This window comes from Rana temporaria, chromosome 2 (genome assembly GCF_905171775.1).
Source record: "Rana temporaria chromosome 2, aRanTem1.1, whole genome shotgun sequence".
NCBI lineage: Eukaryota > Metazoa > Chordata > Amphibia > Anura > Ranidae > Rana > Rana temporaria.
In genome coordinates, this window is record NC_053490.1 from 125,162,406 (window position 1) to 125,184,736 (window position 22,331).

The 22,331-nt window shown below is 39.7% G+C and overlaps 1 protein-coding gene across 1 annotated transcript in view; it reads left to right on the plus strand.

The window, feature by feature from the left end:
* STAC3 (SH3 and cysteine rich domain 3) overlaps nt 1–22,065 on the plus strand; it is a 159,702-nt gene extending 137,637 nt beyond the window's left edge. The window contains exons 5-11 of the mRNA XM_040340944.1: nt 7,780–7,877; nt 11,537–11,600; nt 12,005–12,054; nt 17,702–17,793; nt 18,597–18,648; nt 19,503–19,640; nt 20,792–22,065. Of these exons, the coding sequence (XP_040196878.1) occupies nt 7,780–7,877; nt 11,537–11,600; nt 12,005–12,054; nt 17,702–17,793; nt 18,597–18,648; nt 19,503–19,640; nt 20,792–20,890 (593 nt within the window). The 3' untranslated portion in view covers nt 20,891–22,065. The remainder of the gene's footprint in view (nt 1–7,779; nt 7,878–11,536; nt 11,601–12,004; nt 12,055–17,701; nt 17,794–18,596; nt 18,649–19,502; nt 19,641–20,791) is intronic.
* The last annotated feature ends 266 nt before the right edge of the window (nt 22,066–22,331 follow it).

Consider the following 22,331-nt stretch of genomic DNA (forward strand, 5'->3'; position numbering starts at 1 on the left):
ATGGACAATCTACAGTTTCCAGGCAGAAAAAACAGTCTTTAGTATATAAAACTGCATGCAGAACACTGGACAGACCATTAGGGACAAAGGGTGTGTGTAATTATTTTATACAGTACTGTAATCTGTAAGATTACAGTAAACTGTATGTATTGTGTGTTTTTACTTTTTTGAATATGGCGCCGATCTCCACCCCGTGCATTGCAACGTCGCAGGGAACGGAGCTCGGTGGCACTCGGGCACTGTGTGAAGAGACAGCTTGCACTCACAGCGGGGAGACATCGCAGGAACATCCAACTTCTTTTGCAATTACCTTTTGAGGCTTTCCCTCCTTATGGAGGGTGTCAATGATGGTTTTCTGTACAACTGTCCGGTCAGCAGTCTTTTCCATGATTCCTACTGAACCAGACTGAGAGACTATTTAAAGGCTCAGGAACCCTTTGCAGGCGTTATGGCTTAATTAGCTGATTAGAGTGGGACACTTTGGGCCAGATCCTCAAAAGGGATACGCCGGCGTATCTACTGATACGCCGTCGTATCCCTGTTTCTATCTTTGGAACTGATCCACAGAATTTCCAAAAGATAGGCAGAAGATCCGACATGTGTAAGGGACTTACACTGCCGGATCTTAGGATGCAGTACCGCATCCGCCGCTGGGGGCATTTCGAGTCGAAATGCTGCTTCGCGTATGCAAATGAGCACTTACGGAGATCCACGAAGCGGTTTAGCTTTGTGAAATCTCCGTAAATACTTATGTTGCAATCGTAAAATTAGGGCTGCTTTTTCAAAGTGTAAACTGTTTACACCTTGTAAAAGTAGACCCTTCTTACCCGCGACGCTGTTATTTATTTATTTATTTATTTTTTTCCCGACGCAACTTTTTTTACCCGGCGCGATTCTCAAAACTCGTCGTAACGTAAAACCGCGCTATGCACATCGGGAAAATGACGTCGTGAGCATGCGCAGTACGTCCGGCACGGGAGCGCGCCTAATTTAAATGGGACTCGCCCCATGAAAATAGGAACGCCTTGCGCCGGACGGATTTAAGTTACACAGCCGAAAATTTCTAGGTAAGTGCTTTGTGGATCGGGCACTAAGGTAGAAATTTTGCGGCAGTGTAACTTAAATCAGAATATTTAAGTTACGGCGGCTCTTTGTGGATCTGGCCCTTTGAGCCTAGAATATTGCACCTTTTCACAATATTCTAATTTTCTGAGATTGTGGATTTGGGGTTTTCATGAGCTGCAAGCCATAATCATCACCATTAAGACAAATCACAGCTTGAACTATCTTGCTTTGCATGTAATGAGTCCATCTCATATATTAGTTTCACGTTTTAAGTTGCATTAGTGAAATAAATGAACTTTTGCACAATATTCAATATCACCTGTAGGGTTGACATCCCAGGAGGTGTCTGTAACATGGAACGTTATTTGGCATTTGAGGAAGATTGGTCAAAGCAGTGAAAACTGCAGTTCCATGTAAAATAATGCACCTAGGGAAACAGAATCCCATGACATAGTACAATGTTGTACAATGTTGTAGGTACAATGTTGGAAAAAGGGAGTACTTGTTTTAGATGATTCCTCAATGATCAAACTGCGGTGTGGCCAGGCAGGGGGAAAAGGCAAATAGAATTCTAGGATACATCACTGGTGAAGCTAGACATTCTTTTATCCAGAGAAAATACTTAATTTGGTGCTCCGAAGAGGATAGTGCCAGTAGGGCAGTGGATGGTGTCAGTAGTTTTTTCAAAGCCCTTTTGGGGGGCTTTGGTGGAATATTAGGGGTCTAGACCCATGATGTCTCACTTTTCAGAAAGAGAAAGGGACCGAGAACAGATTCCCTGGTCCCTTTCTTTGCAGCCTCAGCTGCACTGGACAGTGAATGAATGAATGAAAAATGCTCTGTGCTGAGTGTCTTCCTGTTCATTCATAAACTGAAGCATAGTAAACACATTTACTATGCTTCTGTTGTGAATGCATGCAGTGAGTGATTGGTACCAAGGGGGGGGGGCACTGGTGCTCAGTCTGGGGAGATAGGGGGCACTGGTGCACAGTGGAGAGTGAGATTGGGGGCACTGGTGTTTAATGGGGGTGAGATTAGGGGCACTGGTGCTCAGTGGGGGGCAAGTGGACAGTGATTTTCAGTGGGGCACAAAGAGAGCAAATAGTGCTTAGTGGGAGAACAAGAGAGGCACTGGTGCTCAGTGGGGAAGATGGGGGTAGACAAGGGGGGTCCTGGTGCTTAGCTGGGGCAGAGTGGGTGCACTGTCAGTCATTGGGGGAGGGGGAACCGATGCTCAGTGGGGGTAGATGGGGTCCTGGTGCTTAGTGGGGGAGATGGGGGTCCTGGTGCTCAGTGTGGGGAGGTGAGGGGTCCTGGTGCTTAGTAGGGACAGATTGGGGGCACTGCCAGTCAGTGAGAGGGGGGACCTGGTGCTTAGTGGGAGGATATGAGGGTCCTGGTGCTTGGTGGGGGCAAATTAGGAGCACTGCCAGTCAGCGGGGGAGAGGACACTGGTGCTCAATACCTGGCTGCTTGATCCATCTGGAATGTGGGGCTGAGACCCATCATTATAGACATAAGGTGCCTTGCAAGGATAGAAGCTTTGGCATTCGCCCTTGCAAAGTACCCTCCCAATGATGCGGACATGTAGCCTAGTATTGTTCTTGAGGGGCTGGAACCGTCTCTGGTTTGAAGTGTAAATGGTTCTCAAACCATATTTTTGAGATTTCCTAAAAGGGACAGTACAATTTTTGTAAACAATGTATATGTTTGTAAAAAAAAAAAACATGGGGTCCCCCTAATTATTTTTTAAAAGACCCTTATCCAGGCATGCAGCCTGAGTAGACAGGAAAGGGGGAGTGCACCCCCTGAAATGTACCAGGCCACATATCCTTAGCTTTGGGATGATCTGCAATAGGGGATTATCAGAATCAAGCCCACTTTGGAATAATGAGGCTCTTGGATATCTGACCCCCTCATGTGAAGGAGTACAGGGAACAACCACACTATTAAAAAAGCATTTTATTGAAAAAAATTCATACTCCAAAATATACAGTATTCAACGTAAATCACATCCAGCATTGTAGGTCCACGACCATCTTTGAAACCCATTGATGTTCATCCTAAACCCAAAGTTAATGTGTTACTAAAGGCTCACTTGTTTCCCTAAAATAAAAAAGAGGTTTATACTTGCCTGCTCTGTGCAAAGATATTGCACAGAGCAGCCCCTTCCTCCTCCTTCTGGCATCCATCACCACCACTGTCAGCCCCCCCACTCTGAGTGTTCCCCCATAGCAAGCAGCGCAGCTTAGACACGCCCCCCCACTCTCTCCTCACTGGATTTGACTGGCAGCCATTGGCTTCTGCTGCTATCAATCTATCCTGAGACAGCAGGTAAAGAGACCATCCCTGCTGCAGATGGGCACAGCACTGGATCCAGAGAGGATACAGGTAAGTATTTAGGGAGAGGGAAAGAAACAGCAAGTGGAAGTTTTTTTTTTTTTACCGTAATGCAGGTAATGAATTAATATAAAAGAACTTTCTTAACAAAACAATGTTTTCGTTTTAGAATGGTTATGCAGAATAAGCAACCCCATAAATATTGTACCTCTGCTTTCTTTTTTCTTTTTTTTATAAATTCTTTATTTTTTAAAAAGTTTTCAGCACAATTCCAAATAATCTTACACAGTCTTAGTATAACATATATATTACATTCTATTGATTGTATTCTTTCTGTTACTTCCTAAGTTACTACTTAGCTTAATATAGACTGCTCTTTCCTTTTCCCTTTCTTTCCCCTCCCCCTCCCCCTCTTTCCTTCCCACCCCTCTCTCCCCGACTGCTTTCCATATGAATATGTAAGTTGCTTTTGACGTACACCTGTACTTATACTGTGAAGGAGTCGTGGCTGACAGAAAATGCTCCTTTTTTAACTGTGACCATTTCACTGTATTCTGAAAAATTATATTAAGCCTAATCCCTATAGTAGAACTAATGTAGACTATAAAGTGCAACTGCAGAAATTCAAAAAAATCCATTCTTGCAATTAAGGTTGAAAACCTCCCCATGTCTGTGCTTCTTACTCCATAAGCACTTACTTGTCACCACTCTGAGGCCTCGTACACACGGCCGAGGAACTCGACGTGCCAAACACATCGAGTTCCTCGGCCAGTTCAGCACTGAAGCAGCCGAGGAGCTCGGCGGGACGAGAGCTCCCATAGAACAACGAGGAAATAGAGAACATGTTCTCTATTTCCTCGTCGAGCTCCTCGTCAGCTTCCTCGGCGAAAGTGTACACACGACCAGTTTCCTCGGCAGAATTCAGCCAGAAACTCGGTCGGAAGCTGAATTCTGCCGAGGAAACTGGTCGTGTGTACGGGGCCTCAGTCTAGGGTTGTCCCTTCTGGCCACCTCAATCTGAAGCCTCGTACACACGACGGGAGGAACTCGACGGGTGAAACACATAGTTTTGCTCGTCGAGTTCCTTGTTAGGCTGTCGAGGATCTCGGCGAGCCAAATTTCTCCATTGCCGTCGAGGAAAAAGAAGACATGCTCTCTTTTCGGCTTGACGAGATCCTCGACAGTTTCCTTGTCGAAAAGTGTACACACGACCGGTTTCCTCGGCAAAAAATAAATAAAACAGCAAGTTTCTTGCTGTTTTTTGCCGAGAAACTCGGTCGTGTGTACGAGGCCTGAGGCACTTGGAAGGGTGGAGGACCAAAATAATAGACAGTAGACCCTAGAAGAGGAGGAAAGGGATCACTCTGTGCAATATCACTGCACAGAGCAGGTAAGTATAACGTGTTTATTATTTTAATACAAAAAAAACAGAAGCTTTACAGTCGATTTAACCTTGTATTGTTAGTCTGGAGTGCAACTGAAGCAGCTGCAGGGTACCGGTTGCAGTGCTGTAAGGCACATGTTTTTTACCTTAATCTTCTGTTAGACTAGTCTACTCTTATGAAATTCCAACAACAAAACCGTGGATTTTTTTCTGACGGATATTGGCTCTAACTTGTCGCACAAATGTTGTCGGAAATTCCAAACGCCAAGAATGCGATGACGTACAAGATGTACAATGGCACTATGGGAAGGGAAATTCAATACCAGTCGATTTAGTAGAAATTTGGTGAGAGGCGATTCACGCTTTTCAGCCTTGTGCTTTTCAGTCCGTTACAAGTGTGATGGATGTGCTATCTCCATTACAAACGTTAGTTTTAATGACCGTACTTGATTCAGAGCATATGTTGAATTTTGTGCGTCGGAATTTTCCACACACAATCGGAATTTACGAGAACGGATTTTGTTGTCGGAAAATTTGAGAACCAGCTCTTAAATTTTTGTTGTTGGAGATTACGACAGAAAATGTCCCGATGGGGCCTACACACGGTCGGAATTTCCAACAACAAGCTCCCATCAAGCATTTGTTGTCGGAAATTCCGACCGTGTGTATGCGGCCTAAAGCCTCGTACACACGATAGGTTAACCAGAGGACAACCGTCTAAAGGACCATTGTCTTAGGTTAACCGATGAAGCTGACTGATGGTCCGTCGCGCCTACACACCATAGGTTAAATAACCGATTGTGTCAGAACGCGGTGACGTAAAACACAACGACGTGCTGAAAAAAACGAAGTTCAATGCTTCCAAGCATGCATCGACTTGATTCTGAGCATGCGCAGGTTTTTAACCGATGGTTTTGCATACTAATGTTCGGTTTTGACCTATCGGTTAGCAATCCATCGGTTACATTTTAAAGCAAGTTTGCTTTTTTTTAACCGAAGGTTGACCTACACACGATCGGTTTGGACCGATGAAAATGGTCCATCAGACCTATCGTGTGTACGAGGCCTTAGACTAAATGAGCAATTAGTACTTAGTGGCCTGTAAGGGGGGACACTGTAAGCGTGGATTTTTAAATTTCCCTGGAGTTGGGCTTTAAGCATGACATTTACAAAGTACACTAATGATTTAAAGCAAAAGTAATCAACAAAACAAAAAATGTATACCGAATATACAGTGTTACAAGTTATCATTAGAAGCAGTGGCTGAATCTGTTTTCTTTTTCAGATTTTTTTTTTACCTGGTGATCTTACTTGTATCACACTTCCTGTCCTAGGGTAACAAAGCACACTATTCTATACCAAAGGAGGAGCAGCATTTTAACTCTAGGCTTTTCTCCTCAATTGAACTACAAACTCCTTCTCTTCTCCTCATCTCCAGTACATAGAGAGGTGTTAATGTGGAGTTTTTGGAAAATGGCTGAGAATCTGATGACATTGTTTAAAATTTCAGTTTAATCCACAGGAAGGTACAAAAACAAAACATCTCTGATCAACAGATATTTTTCTTTGCTTGGAGTAAATGTAATGAACAGAAAACGAATGCAGCTATGTTCTCGGGTTTTAATATACTTAAAAAGCTGTAAATGCTGTTGTTCTGTAAGTGGAAACACTGACTACCAATCCCAGACTGATCTGATCACAGATGCATTTCCAGTGAAATATGTGCTGGTGAGAATTATGGCAAACATTTAAATAATTTATTTGTATTATACTGTATATATATATATATATATATATATATATATATATATATATATATATATATATATATACAGTACAGACCAAAAGTTTGGACACACATGTGGAATTATACATAAGAAAAAAGTGTGAAACAACTGAAAATATATTTCATATTCTAGGTTCTTCAAAGTAGCCACCTTTTGCAGCAGACACATCTCTAGAACTGTTAAGAGGAGACTGTGTGAATTAGGCCTTCATGGTAGACTATCTGCTAGGAAACCACTGCTAAAGAAAGGCAACAAGCAGAAGAGACTTGTTTGGGCTAAAGAACACAAGGAATGGACATTAGACCAGTGGAAATCTGTACCTTGGTCTGATGAGTCCAAACTTGAGATCTTTGGTTCCAACCCCTGTGTCTTTGTGCACCGCAGAAAAGGTGAACGGATGGACTCTACATGCCTGGTTCCCACCGTGAAGCATGGAGGAGGAGGTGTGATGGTGTGGGGGTGCTTTGCTGGTGACACTGTTGGAAATGTATTAAAAATTGAAGGCATACTGAACCAGCATGGCTACCACAGCATCTTGCAGCTGCATGCTATTCCATTAGGTTTGCGTTTAGTTGGACCATCATTTATTTTTCAACAGGACAATGACCCCAAACACACCTCCAGGCTGTGTAAGGGCTATTTGACCAAGAAGGAGAGTGATGGGGTGCTGCGCCAGGTGACTACCTCTTGAAGCTCATCAAGAGAATGCCAAGAGTGTGCAAAGCAGTAATCAAAGTAAAAGGTGGCTACTTTGAAGAACCTAGAATATGATATATATTTGCAGTTGTTTCACACTTTTTTGTTATGTATAATTTCCACGTGTGTTAATTCATAGTTTTGATGCCTTCAGTGTGAATCTACAATTTTCATAGTCATGAAAATAAAGAAAACTCTTTGAATGAGAAGGTGTGTCCAAACTTTTGGTCTGTACTGTATATATATATATATATATATATATATATATATATATATATATATATATATATATATATATATATATATATATACTGTATATATATATATATATATATATATATATATTTTTTTTTACTTTCATCCTAGCCATAGTCATAGCATGCAGAAAACAATCATTGACAGTAAGCATTAGACTTTATTGACGTGATATCACCTTTTTGGTTTGGTGAGACAAAAATGACTTTTCATCTTGATATTAATAAGAAATATTTATTCTTTGTGCCACAGCTGCTGCCAACCGCACCGACCCAGTGTTCGACACACTGAGGACTGGAGTTATCATGGCAAATAAGGAAAGAAAAAAGGGACAAGACGACAAGAAAAATGTAAGGATTTCAAAGTCTGAATCTAAAGACAAAAGACAATTAGATTGACACTAGCATGTAAACCAACTTCCAGCCACTATAGCAGCTGGGTAATTGTTGAACTTTTTATTGCAGGCTGCTGTCTATGTAGTAGTAGCCATCCAATCATTTTGACACGGTAGGGCACATACAACCCCCTTTCCTGACCCCCCCCCCCTTGCCTGCGATGTGTCCCAGGCTTACCTATCCCTCCTGGGTGCTTGCGGTCTACATGAGAGATTTAAGGAGGGAGAGTGACAGAGAAGCAATGAACATCTGTTGGCTACTCTGTCCTACAAAGTATGAATCCAAAAGCACTCAGCTCTGAGCATTTCTAGGTTTAGATTTGGGTTTAGATTTGTTGAACCCCCGGCTGCTCTGGCTGGGAAAGATGCCGATTGGGCAGATTTTTGGGGTACTGATATTTTTCATGGTTGGCATATTTGGTATCTGTTTACTTGAGACAACATCGACTTTTATATTTCACCAATCAAATTAGTTTTTTTTTGTGTTTTTGTGCTCTATAATGAATTTTTGTGTATTTACTAAAAGTATTCATTTAACAGTACTGCAAATATCCTGTTACATTAAAAAAAACTGCAACTACCACCATTTTGTTCTACAAGATCTCTTCTTTCAGAAATTATAAAATGTTTTGAGGTTTAAGCTGTGTTTAGTCCTCCTGTAGAAGGAAATTGGATTGAGAGGGAAAATGGGATGAGAAGACCAGCAATTCATCACATAGATCCCCATGAGTATGGAACCCAAAGGGAGTGAGAGGGCAACTTCCTCTCCCACACATCACTTAACGATAGGGTTGTCCCGATACCACTTTTTTAAGACCGAGTACAAGTATCGATACTTTTTTCAAGTACTCGCCAATACCGATTACCAATACTTTTTTTTAATCTCATGTGACAGTGGCACATGTGTCAGTAGTTTATTTTTTTACATTTTTTTTATTTTCAATTTCTTATTTATTTATTTACAATTTATTTATTTATCTTTTACAATGCTTTCTTTTTGTAAGGGGGGGATGGACAGTGTCAGTGTGTTTTCTCTTTTATTTTTTACAATATTCTTTTATTATTTATTGCAATTTTTTGTTATAAGCCCTGTTGGGGGGCTTTGGTGAGATATCAGGGGTCATAACAGACCTCTGACATCTCCCCTTTGAGACAGAGAAAGGGACTAGGGACACATATTCCCCAGTCCCTTTCTCAGCAGCCTCAGCTGCGCTGAAAATTAATGGAGAGAACACAACAGCTCCTCTCCATTCATAAACTGAAACATTGTAAACACAGTTTACGATGTTTCAGTTAAGTGAATGGACAGAGTCAGTGATCACTGACTCTGTACATTCTGAACAGTAAGGGGCCGGATTTACCAGACTTTAATCAATGTCATAAAAATTTGCTTTGCAAAGAATGCCCGATCACTTTTAAGGGAAATAAAAAAAAAGAATTTTGCTTGTACATGATTAGACGAGGGATGTCAGCAGAGGCAGTTGACTTGCAATGTGCCACTCCCCTTGCAAAGTGTATATTTGCCTTTAAAAAATAAACTACTATGTAACAATTAACCAATATAATTTTAGAGGAGCATGTCAAATAAATGTCCACCAATATATGAAGCAACAAGTTAAAAGGATGTTTTACTATTACCACAACAAATACTATTTTTTAATCTGACTGTGTAATTCTATAATTGAAATCAACTGTGGTATCATGTTAACTCTGAAATGGATCAAGAATACTTGGGTTGAGAATACTTCAACACTTCTAGGGCATCTGGAGCATGTGCCCTAGCAATTGCCTTGCATCTGCAATATCCAAACATTGGCATTACAATGACTTATTAGTGCTGCTTACTATAAAAATAGTATCTTTACTGATAATATTATCTTTAAGCCAGTTTACTTTAAACAGCAAAAAATGCTATTGTGCAAAAACAAGTCTTTTTATAAAACAATGCTTTGACATTCCTGTTGAAAAAATTGCATATGCGTGGTATCCAGGATTAGCACTGCTGACATGTTTATAAATCCATGCATCTGAAAATGATTGACACTTGTTGCAGATCATGCATTGGTGCTCTCATTCCGGTGACCCCCTAGGTATTAAATGTTCACCTTGTAGCGTGTGACTTAGCAATTACGCTCAGTCAATACACGCTTGTGAACCACCCCTGGGTTCTATAATGGTAACAGGATCCTGGTCTTCCCACACAGTATCTCGGGAATAATGGGCAATAAAAAGCCTTGATAGTTTGATATCGCTTTAAATGTTTTATTAAGCAAATAAGAACAACCCCCCAATGGGGTACTCACATGTACCAGGTGCATCAGACACGACTTTGGGGGCGACTCGGCAAGGCGATCTCAAGGCGAAGTCAATGCAAGTCGCCCCGAATCGCCCCCAAAGTAGTACAGGAACCTTTTTCTAAGTCGGAGCGACTTCTTGCGTCGCTCCTATTAGAACGGTTCTATTCACTACAATGGGATGCGACTTGTCAGGCGGCTGTGTCGCCTGACGAGTCGCCCCAGTGTAAACCGGGTCTCACAGCATTGTTTTATAAAAAAGACTTGTTTTTGCACAATAGCATTTTTTGCTATTTAAAGTGGGACTAGTGTTGTTCCCCATATACCACCGGACACTTATATCTGTGTTACAAAGCACTTGGATGCACATGAGCACTTGATTATTAATGTTTTAATTGACATAATTATTGTTTTTATTTTGGTCATATCACATCTATGTCACATATGTCACTTACATGACATTGACACTACATGTGTTTGTTTTAATCTTCAGCACGCATTTATTGTGTTATATTCCAAAGCGCAGCATATAATTTACTATTTTTGTCCATGTGCACAAGCTTATGAGACGTGTGTAACGCTTGCAGCTGGTTAGTGATATCTATTAGGCATTGGGTTGATTGAGGCTCGCTGGAATTCTATTACTTTCTTAAATAAACCGGCTTCTCTCCTAGCTGAGCCTGGTAAAAAGACTTAAATCATTGTGCAGCTCAGTCATGTGACCTACCTTATAGCTTTTAGGACACATCTTTCCAAAAGGTCTATCCGCATGGCAGGCTCTCCAACAGGGCAGTACTCATGTGGAATTTTAGTATAGTGGCTTCAGAATTATGGCTTAAACCCCATCCATTTGATCATGCTACCATTTATGTTGGTGACCATCAGTGACCTAGATCTTTCATGGCAAAGGGCACTTTTGTCAGGTTGATGAAGGGATCGTGTGCCTCCAAATTTGTATATGGTTTCTACTCCAGCCTTTAAGTGTTTTATTCTCAACTACTTTTTTTCTTAATACACACACATAGTATATGTAGTTGCTTTAGCTGTGCTGACATTATCTTTAGAGAAAACAGCATTTTTGTAATGGTTTTTGCTTTAGCAGCTCCCCTGAGAATCGAAGCTTGAACTTTTCCAAGGTCTTCCAGTCTTTCTTTGCTGTAAAAACTAGTGCAGTGTTTTGAATGGAAAAAAAGACAAGCGCTGATATGATAATTGTGTCCATAATATTGTGTGAAGTCTTTGGATAAAAGAGTCTCATTTCATTAAAATTGTCCTTGTCTTTATCTGCCTGTATTTATATAACTGGGTCATTTCCCATTAGCCTGCTGCTATGATGGACGAGGAGCCTGAGCCCCCCAAACCAGAAGAAGGCAAGCAGGAAGGAGGTAAGAATTTGCCCTACCGTATTTGAATGTGACCACTAATCAGCTTCAAGTATGTAAGCGTTCAGTACTGTGTTGTCTTCTGTTTGGTATATTCTTTTATGAACATTTTATTATGTACGGTTCACCTTATAACCTGTGAACAAATATGTCAAACACACAGATTAACTAGTAATGGCTGCTTTCCATAAAAATTTTCTGACATGAAGGTCAGACTTATGATTCTGCCGAAGGTCAGTTTAGCCTTTTATCCTCTCCATGCAGTTAATGAGCACCAATTATAAATGAGTAATAATAATTGCAAATCCTGTGTTTTAATTGTTTCTGAAAAGAGCTTTGAGGTCTCGCAATGAAATGTGCTACACAAGGGCTGTCATTTTCACCACTGTTGTCTTGTTTAATCCCAGATTCTCCTGATGGTGACAAGAAAGGTGACAAAAACCCACAGGATGCAAAGGTAATTGCTGTACTGCAAATGTTTTTATTCTACAGAAGTGGCAGGTAAGAAAGTTGATTTTGGGGGGGTAGCACACATTTATGTTTTTACTTTTACTTTGCAGTTATATTAATAAGAACAATTCTAGTTTTAATGTTATTACTGTTAAAGCGGTGTTTCACCCTGCAGAACAACTTTTTAGCATAAAATTCGGCATAGTAGCGCGAGCTACAGTATGCCTGTCTTAATTTTTTTATCCCCGTACTCACAGTGTAATCATACATAGAAGATTCCGACTGCCCGCGGGGAATGGGCGTTCCTTTCAAGAGGGAGGGTGATTGACGGCCGGCTCTGGCATGTCACGCTCCCCGAAGACAGCCGGAGTAGGTCTCGGCTCTTCACGGCGCCTGCGCACAGACTATGCGCAGGCGCCGTGAAAAGCCAAGCCTATTTCGGCTATTTCCGGAGAAGCGTGACGCGCCAGAGCCGGCCGTCAATCACCTTCCGTCTGGATTGGAACGCCCATTCTCCGTGGGCAGTCGGAATCTTCTATGTACGATTACACTGTGAGTACGGGGATAAAAAAATTAAGACAGGCATACTGTAGCTCGCGCTACTATGCCGAATTTTATGCTAGAAGAATTTTTTTTTTTTTTATAGGTTGAACCTTTAATATAAAATCTTTTGAGATATGCCATAAAACTATACATTAAACATGAAACCATTAGCACTGGAGAACTTCACTGGCATTAGGTGTCTGTGAATCATGGTGAATCCCCATGCCGTACTAAGTGACAAGTATACCACCTGCAATCCTCTGTAATATCTGTATTGCTAGTGGTGGAAGAAAAGACATTAAAGGAATTCTTATGCCCTGTACACAAGATCAGAGTTTCCGTCGGAATAAACTCCCACAGGTTTTTCCGACGGAATTCCGTTCAAGCTGTCTTGCATACACACTGTCACACCAAGTTCCGACCATCAAAAATGCGGTGACATACAACACGTACGATGAGCCGAGAAAAATGAAGTTCAATGCTTCCGAGCATGCATCGATTTGATTCTGAGCATGCATGTTTTTTTCTCCGTCGGAGTTCCATACAGACAAACGGAATTTCTGATAGAATTTTTTTCCGTCAGTAAAAAAGAGAACATGTTCTCTTTCTAACTCCGTCGGAATTTCCGATGGAAAAAGTCCGATGGGGCATACACATGGTCGGAATATCCGATGAAAAAATACCGTCAGAATTTTTCCATCAGAAATTCTGATCGTGTGTACGAGGCATTAGTAAATTATATTCCAGCAAAAAATGGGCACCACTAGAGCAATGCATCAAGTACTGACTTACCATAACTGGGTATGTATATGTAAATTAGCCTTAAATAGATTTTAATAGTTTAGAATTTAATTTAAACATTTCAGAAATATTATAGTGATTTGTGATGAGAAAATAATTGGACCACAAGCAGATATTTTCCTCCCCAAACACTTTTGAATCCATGCATATTAACTGTATACCATGACTTGAATCACCCGCCATATGCATTCATTTTCAACAGGGAATTTCTCTTTTCATTGATTGCCAAAGAATATCTGGAAAACCATGTAGTTTTTTAGAGAGTTTGACTGGAAGCAAAATATGTGATCCATGAGGATGTCCAGTTAATATCTATGGGTATCCTAATGGGTTTCTATATATAGATGACATTTTTTTTACTGTGGTTCATTTAAATTAAATGGTAATAACAATGGATAAATATGTAAGGGTTTCAGTAAAACCATTTAAAGTGGTTGTAAAGGCTGAAGTTTTTTTTTTTTTACCTTAATGCATTCTTTGCGTTAAGGTAAAAAACCTTCTATTGTCATCTCCCTCTCCCCCTAATGCGTACCTTTTTTTTTTCAATATCTTTATATTAATTTTCTTTTAAAAGTATAAAGTTACACAAAAAGCCAGTCGACTTTTCTCGACCCAATATCTCCTATTCTATACATTGCAAACGGCTAATACATTAAATACATTTATAAACTTTCACCCCCAAAACCCTCCCCCCACCTCTATGGCGCTTACTTTCTCTTCAAGCACTCGACTGTATCTCCTAATCTATTCCTTCCAATTTATATTCCTAGTAGTTCGGCAAATCTTACTGAATATCTGTATTTGATCCACACTCTCCACTTCTCTTTGAACCCCTCCATTCCTTCCTCGCCACTAAACCGTAGATATTCTGAGTTATAAATGTTGTTTATTTTGTTACACCAACTCATCATTGTGGGCCTCTCTGGGTCTTGCCACTGTCTCGCTATTAGGCTTTTAGTGACATTTAATAGCTGGGGAACTAAAGAATTCATATATATACTGGTTGGTATTGGTATTTTAGTCCGGTGAAACAGGCATCCCCAAGGGTCGTCTGGAATTTATAAGCTGGTAATATCCTTAATTGCCCGTCTTACCTCTCCCCAATATTTTTTAATTTTGGGACAGGTCCACCATATATGAGTCATGGTTCCTATCTCCTTACATCCCCGCCAACAAAGCTGCGATATCTCGTTTTGACATTTATGTGCATAACTGGTGTTATGTACCAGTGATCCACACACTTATAATTTAGTTCTATCATGTTGGAGTACCCTCTTCAATATATGCCTCACCTCTAGGTCATTCACCCGTGATCCCAATTCTTTTTCCCACTTACTGATAAATGGCGGTGTTTCCTTCCCCTTCATATCCATCAGTATTCTATATATCTTTGAAATCACCCGCTTCTTTCCTGTAGCTATACATAATCGCTCCAGGGGGAGTAGGTTCTCACCATTTCTAATTGGTTGGGGCAAGGTTTCTATAAAATGTTTCAGTTGGAAATACCGCCACCTATCAATCACCGTTAATTCTCTTTTTTGTTTTAGATCCTGATAAGTACAAATTATATCATTTTTAATCGTATATGTTAGTTGTGCATTTTCTTGTATAACCCAGTTACCAAACAATGCCGCAATCCCCGGTGTAAAGTATTTTGTGTCTTTTAGTGGTATTAGAGGGGAGTTAAATAACCAATTTCCCTTTTTGTGTATTGTGTCCCAAGTCAACAAAACTTTATGTGTAATACTATGTGTTGCCGCTCCTAATTCTCTTAGGTGTGCAGGAATCCAAATTATTTTGCCCAATGGGACTTTACTAATAGTGCTTTCCATTTTAACCCACCTTTTTTCATTATTATTTTTTGCCCATTCTATCACCCGTGAAAGTATTATAGCTTTATAATAGTTTTTGAGATCGGGTGCCCCTAGACCACCTTGACCCCTTTCCTTTTTTTAGCAGTGCATAACTGATACGTGTTTTTTTTTCTTTGCCTAATAAACCTTGAAAACAGGGTTTGTAATGTTTTAAAATATACCTGTGGGAGGGAGATTGGGAGCATTTGCATTTTATACATAATCTTTGGTAAGATTACCATTTTAAAGATATTGATTCTTCCCATCCATGACAGCTGACTTGGAGCTATTTTATTAAGTTCTAATTTAATATCGTTCAATTATGGAAGAAAATTTTGTTGGTATAATGTCTCATTTGATGTTGTAATTTTGACTCCTAGATTTTTCAGCTCTTTTTTTTACCCCAGATGAAAGGAAAATCTTTTTGATAAGTAAGCTCTTCCCGTGTAGTTTCGTTGATATTTAAGGTTTCTGATTTGGTCAAATTAATTTAAAAATTCGAGATCTCTCTATACGATTTTAAGTATTTCATTAGTTTTGGAAGGGTAATCCTAGGATTTGTTATATAGAATAAGATATCATCGGCATAGGCCGCTATTTTGTGTTCCTCCCCCCCACCTTAATCCCCTTAATATCTGAATTCTGTCTAATCCCTGCCAGTAAAGGTTCAAGAGCCAAAACAAACAATAAGGGGGATAGGGGACACCCCTGTCTTGTACCGTTATACATCTTGAATAACCCAGAGACTGTCCCATTTACCTTCACCCTCACCGTAGGCTGGTTGTATAAGGCTCTGATTCATAGGGACATTCTTGGGACATTCTCAGACCGTTTTCATCAGAGGAACTGATCGTGTGTACGCGGCATAACAGTTTTGACTAGGCATAAGATTACTTTTGGCATCCACATCAGCATAAACTGTGACAGGGCCACCTCAAGTGCAGCAGCAGTGAAGTTTAATCTGCTGGAGTGCTGGAACTATACTGCCATAGTGCATTTATGGTAGCGATGCTAATCCTAAACTGACTGGGTATGCACTTTTCAAATGAAAAGGAAGATAGTAGCAGAGGGGGCAGGGGAACAAAGGTGACTTATTATGGGAGGGGCCCTTTAAGTGGGCCGCTTTACTTAATGACAGTGCAGTGTAGGTATGGTATAGTCTTGGCACAGGTGCAAGTTAGATGTGGTTCACATGCGGTAAAGGTTTGGAATTATGTGGTATAGGGTGGGTATAGGTGTAGTCTAGGTTTGGAATAAGTGTGGTATAGCGTGCAGTATGGGTGCAAAAATATTTGGGTACACTTTGTGTCCTGCTCTCAGTGACTCGCTAGCAGTTTCAGCAATGGATGGATAGCCCTCTCACCAGTTCCTGGGATGCTGCAGGGTCCACTCGCTGTAGAAGGGGGGCCCATTTGGTCTCTCCCTGAAAGCCACCAGTGATCAGTAGTGGGAAGCAGAGAGCGAGTTGATGCTCCAGTCTTCCTGCAGCAGAGGCGCAGGTGCTGTGATGTGGGTGGTGCTACACTGCCCCATGGAGTCACTCCTAGTCTCATGCTTGGATCTCCGCTGGTATGGTTTTTGACTGGCAGGGGGGCTCTCTCTCTATCTCCCTTGGTGCCAAGATGAAGAACTTTCCTGGGAAGTATAATACAAAATCATCTCTCCTCTCCTCCTACTGCACAGTGCATATTGGGATCTGTAGGGTAAGGACCCTATTTATCCTATTATATGGCTGCCATCTCAAACTACAACTCCTAGGCTTCCCAGCACCCCCTGTTGGCCGTAGGAGAATGGTGCAGCGTTACATCAGTATCTCAGTAATGGGAGAGAAGAATAAAAGGAAATGTCTCCTTCTCCATATTGTTGTAGTGCAGCACCTGGAAACACTTGCTAAAACCACTGTACAAACTATTCTTATTATATCATACTATGAGTATTTATAGTTATGAAATCAAGGCCTGAATTATCTATCTGACAGTTTTACTATTTGCCAAAATAATTTAGTATTGCTAAACCAGAATTTTGGGTCTTATGAAATGTAGAGTTGCTACAAATGAACTCCAGCTTTTGATACGCTTTACATAGTTTGTTTGGGCCACCTTGGCCCAAGCAAACTTTGTCCCTTACTAACATGTGAGGCCGTTTTAAAATTCCAGCTAATATTATGGATTTTGTGTGCCAAGAGAATGGAGGACCTGTGTGAAATATATTTTCTTAAGGAGTTTGACTCTCAAAGTGTGGAGTAGATGCATCATCCAAGCACTTCTCTACTATCACAAATTGAAATACTAAAACATTTAAGGGCTTTCACCCAAACCCATTATGTTTTGCAATACATTTCTCCAAATCCATGATGTCAATTATATATAATAAAGCACCAGATAAACCAGATGTCATTAAATACCTGCTATGACAGAAATAACTTACATTTCACTCTATTCTCTTTGACTGTTGCAGAATAAGAAGGCACAACCAGGGTTTATGCAATCTCATTATTTTGTTGCTCTTTACCGGTTTAAAGCACTAGAAAAAGATGACCTTGATTTTCAGTAAGTATTTGTTTTAATGGTTCTATTACTATCTACTCACATGACTGGTCATTAAAGAGGAACTAAACCCACCAATTTAATTGTTTCCCCAAAGAAAGCTTAAAGTAATATTAACCTTCTTTTATTTTAAAAGAGGTGGTCTAGAGCTAATAAAAATGTTTTTTTAGAAATGTTCCTCTCCTCATCTTTCAGCTGGTCCCCCTACTGTTGCCCCTGCCTTTCTGTTTGCATGCTCCTGGCTGGGAACTAAGCCACACTGTGTTTGCCCATAGAAGCACACAGTGTCTGGCATGCCACACCCCTTCCTCCCTCACTCTAGCATATTAGATAACAGCTATGGCGGCCTATCAATCCTCTACCCTTCCCTTCAAGGGAAGCAGAATCTGGATTTGGCTACAGTGAAGGAAATTAGACTTGATGTTTTGGAGAATAATAACAGTTTTCTTTTAGAGCTCTTTTCATACTTAAAGCTCCCTGTGGTCTGGTCAGGTTAGGATTGTAGAATATACTTAAATATAGGAAGAGTTTGTCTTAAACAACCACTAATTACAAATATGATATATGTTCTAATGGCTATTCAAATACAAACTATTGGAATATTATCAAATATAACTATTTCATTACTGTTCTTATAAGACCATGCCTTTCCTTCAAAAAGTACTGTTTTTCATTAATAAAAAGAGAACACTGTTTAATTTACCTAATCGTTTTGTTGCTCATGGTTTAAATCTTGATAACGTATTATCACCAAAAGTATGCTTCTTCTGTTTCCTTCTACTACTTTACTTTCAATTTCCTCTTAGAGCTGGAGACAGAATTACAGTTGTTGATGACTCAAATGAAGAGTGGTGGAGAGTAAGTAATATTTAGTGTATACTTATCCCCAATACAGTGTAGCCAATGGGATGCATTCAACTGACATGAATGCTGCAGCACACAATATCAATACCTAAAGGTATGTGCAGAGCAGCCAGTTTTATTGGCATATTCAATAAACTACTTGTAGCAACTCTTCAAGGTCAAATTTTACTTGCTATACAAATATTTTCACCTGCGCCATCCACTATTTATGTTCTGATTCAAAATGAAAGCGCTCATTCAATGAACATTGGAGCCAAGACTGGCAGTAGGAAAGAGTTTTATCTAGGTGCTGGGAGAAATCACTGGATAATTTAAGTGTTACTGGATATATGTGTTTTTAAAATAAAAGAGGATTTTATGCTATGGCGTTCCATTTTGTATTTTCCTGTGGTTTGTATGAATGTATGAGAGGAAGGAGTTATTAAAGGGACCAGTATTGGTGTAAACCCCTGTTATTTTCTTTAAACGCACATTGACCCAGTGGGTTAAATAATCAGGTGAGTGAGGTGAAATTATCACTCTCACACTTTCATACTGGTCACTAGAACTTCAACATGGCACATCATGGCAAAGAACTCTCTGAGGATCTGAAAAAAATTGTTGCTCTATATAAAGATGGCCTAGGCTATAGGAAAGATTGCCTAAACCTTGAAACCGAGTTTCAGCACTGTGGTCAAGACCATACAGTGGATTAACAGGACAGGTTTCACTCAGTAGAGGTCTTGAACTTGGGCTTGAAGCTGTTCACTTATTAGACAAAGTAATATGTTGCTGTTGTTTCTCTTATTCTAACTATTTAGTCATTACAATTTTGCTAAGTAATGCATTATTTCTTTCATTTCCAATAGGGAAAGGTAGGGGAGAAAGCTGGCTTTTTTCCTGCCAACTACATCATCCGGGTGCGTGCTGGGGAGAGAGTTTACAAAGTGACTCGGTCATTTGTTGGAAACAGAGAGATTGCACAGATTACACTGAAGAAAGATCAAGTTAGTATATCCTGACATTTTCTCCATTATTCATATAAGAGTGGGAAAGACAATCTAAATCTATAAGTATTTCTACCTTGTACAGTAAACATTTTTTCTTAATTTCTACTGGCAACGTATTGCCTGTTTGAGAAGGAGAAGATGTACTGTATATAAGAAAAGCAAACTGGAGACCTGAATTTCTCATCAAGAATGATGGTTTACACTAAGCACTTACACACACATACTTTATAGAGAAGCACATACAGCACTTTTACTTTCTAATTTGAAATAGCTTAATTTTACAGCACCTATGTGTCAGGGGTGCTTGTTATGCCTGGCCAAAGATTCTATAATATGTTTGCAAATGTAGAAAAATAATTCAATTTTCTCAATAATAAAAGTGCAACCTTATTTAAAAATACATAATCAAGTGTTAAAAATTAGCATATCCATCCATCTGTGTATACCGGACACTCCTAATCCTTGGTAGAATCCACTGGATGCCAAAATGTGGAACTATGCTTGCAACACTTGTCCTCCACTCTTGGTGCTGGCTTCAACATCCACATGTTAGGTAAGATTAGGAAGTTCAGCAAACTGCCAAACCATATCTTTCATAATGAGATCAGTAGTGGTAGGAGATTACCCTATCAAGATCATAGTATAGCTAAAGCCTAGCCCACCACATAAAAAACTAACTTGGATCACACTCTGCTTTAAAGTGGACCTAAGTAGAATTGAGTTTTTGTATACAGTAAAGGAGGGTTAACCCTTGGCAAAATTGCCCTTAACTTCTTATACAATAGCCACAAAAATAAAACGTTTTGTCTTTAGCTACGCCTTATCTTTAGGTCCACTTTAATTGTACAGAAAGGCAAAAAATAATTAGCAAAGGAGGTCCCGCACAGCTCTGTTTTTAAATCATGAAACCCAAATCCGGCATATAGGATAATGTGACCCTCAGCAGCTCTACATTGTGGGTGGCAGCATCAACCGTCATCTTTCACTTTCATAGACGCTGAGTTCATGGTAAACCATGGTAAAAAAGAGCCTGCCTCAATAATGCCTGTCTGTGTGAACAAATTGACCTAGCTCTATAGCTTATGTTGACTGTGGGTTGACTCATCAAACTTAAGCATAGATTATATTTTCTTTGTCCTTTGTCCTAGATTGTTGTACAAAAAGGAGAGGAAGTAAACGGTTACATCAAAGTTCTGACAGGACGTAAGGTGGGGCTTTTTCCTGTTGACTTCCTGCAAGAAATATGAAGAAGTGAAAGTTTGGAGAGCTACTATCTAACAAAACCAGAGAAGCGGAATGTAATTCTCATTAACGTTGTGAATGCAGCCACTTGAGGGATGTACTGCTCAGCTGGAGACCAGAGATGTTAGCCATTGTTATCTTTATGGACACTGAATTGAGAAAGTTATTAAAAGATGTGCTATTACCATAGTTCTGTCTGAACTCAGGATGTCAATTACTAGATCATCCTCCAGTTGTTCACTTGGAAATAGGTTTCTTCTCATTGGTCCTTTAGGTTTTGGGGGTTCAGTTTCCACCAGTTTTAAAAATAAAAATATTCTAATGGAAACTAGTTACCATAAGAAGTGTTTGAAATGTGAATTGTTGGATTTAGCATGATGTGAACTAAAATTCCATAGTTTTTTGATATATTTGGAGTACACTTTATTGACCCCCTGTTCGACAAGATATATCTTGAGGGAACATAACGATGACATGCTATAGAGGAGTTGTGCTGCTCACTCACCTTGTCCGAAACTCAGTCCCAAGTCAATTGTATTCATGATCTCTTATATACCCACATGTGTGCAGTCACTATGTGTTATGTTACAATTCCTGTCATGCTGTGCCCCAAGAACAACGCAGGACTGGACGTACAGCTTTGCCAAAACATTAAATCCACATGTTTCAAGATCTGATTAGGCAACTAAAACATTTTAATATTAGCTGTTAAGAACATCAAATCTATGCAATATTCAAACTCTATATTAACAATTGCAAATCCAGAACAAAGTCCTCCATTTTATATAATTTATATAATGTTGGAAATTTTTATGTTTATTGTTATTTATTCTATGCTATTTCTGTTGTGTTGTTGAAATAAGTTGCTGCTCACATTGTGGTTTGATTTAAATATACAGCAATACAATAGACACATTTCTGCATTGTCAAACATTGTTTTACGTTTTCCGGCAATGGTGTCAAGTGCAAATATGTCCTATAGATTGCTCTACCTTTATGTTAAGATATGACAAAATAATTTAGCCAACTGTCCTGTTTATAAGGCTGTAGCAAATAACCTGGATAATTTACGTTACTTACTGTATACTGGAGATGTTACAGTGAGGAAAACTTCTCAACCTGATGACATATTTGCTACATTTTTCATATCTATGTTAAAATAAAGCATTTTAAAAGGTTATATACTGCAGACTTTTTCTTCTATAAGTAAGAGAATTTTAAAGAATAACTTTGATACAATGTACAAAACAAATCTTACATTATTACACATCAGAATAAAAGATGAATTAACAGTTTATACATATAGAATAGCCACAGTCTCTCAGCAGTGTATAGGTGCAGGCAAAACGTTGCCCAAACTCCAAACTAGAAATAAAAAGGGATGTCTGTTCGGGGAAAACTGCTGTTTCTGGCACTTTATTGAAAGTCCATTGGGCATACGGATAC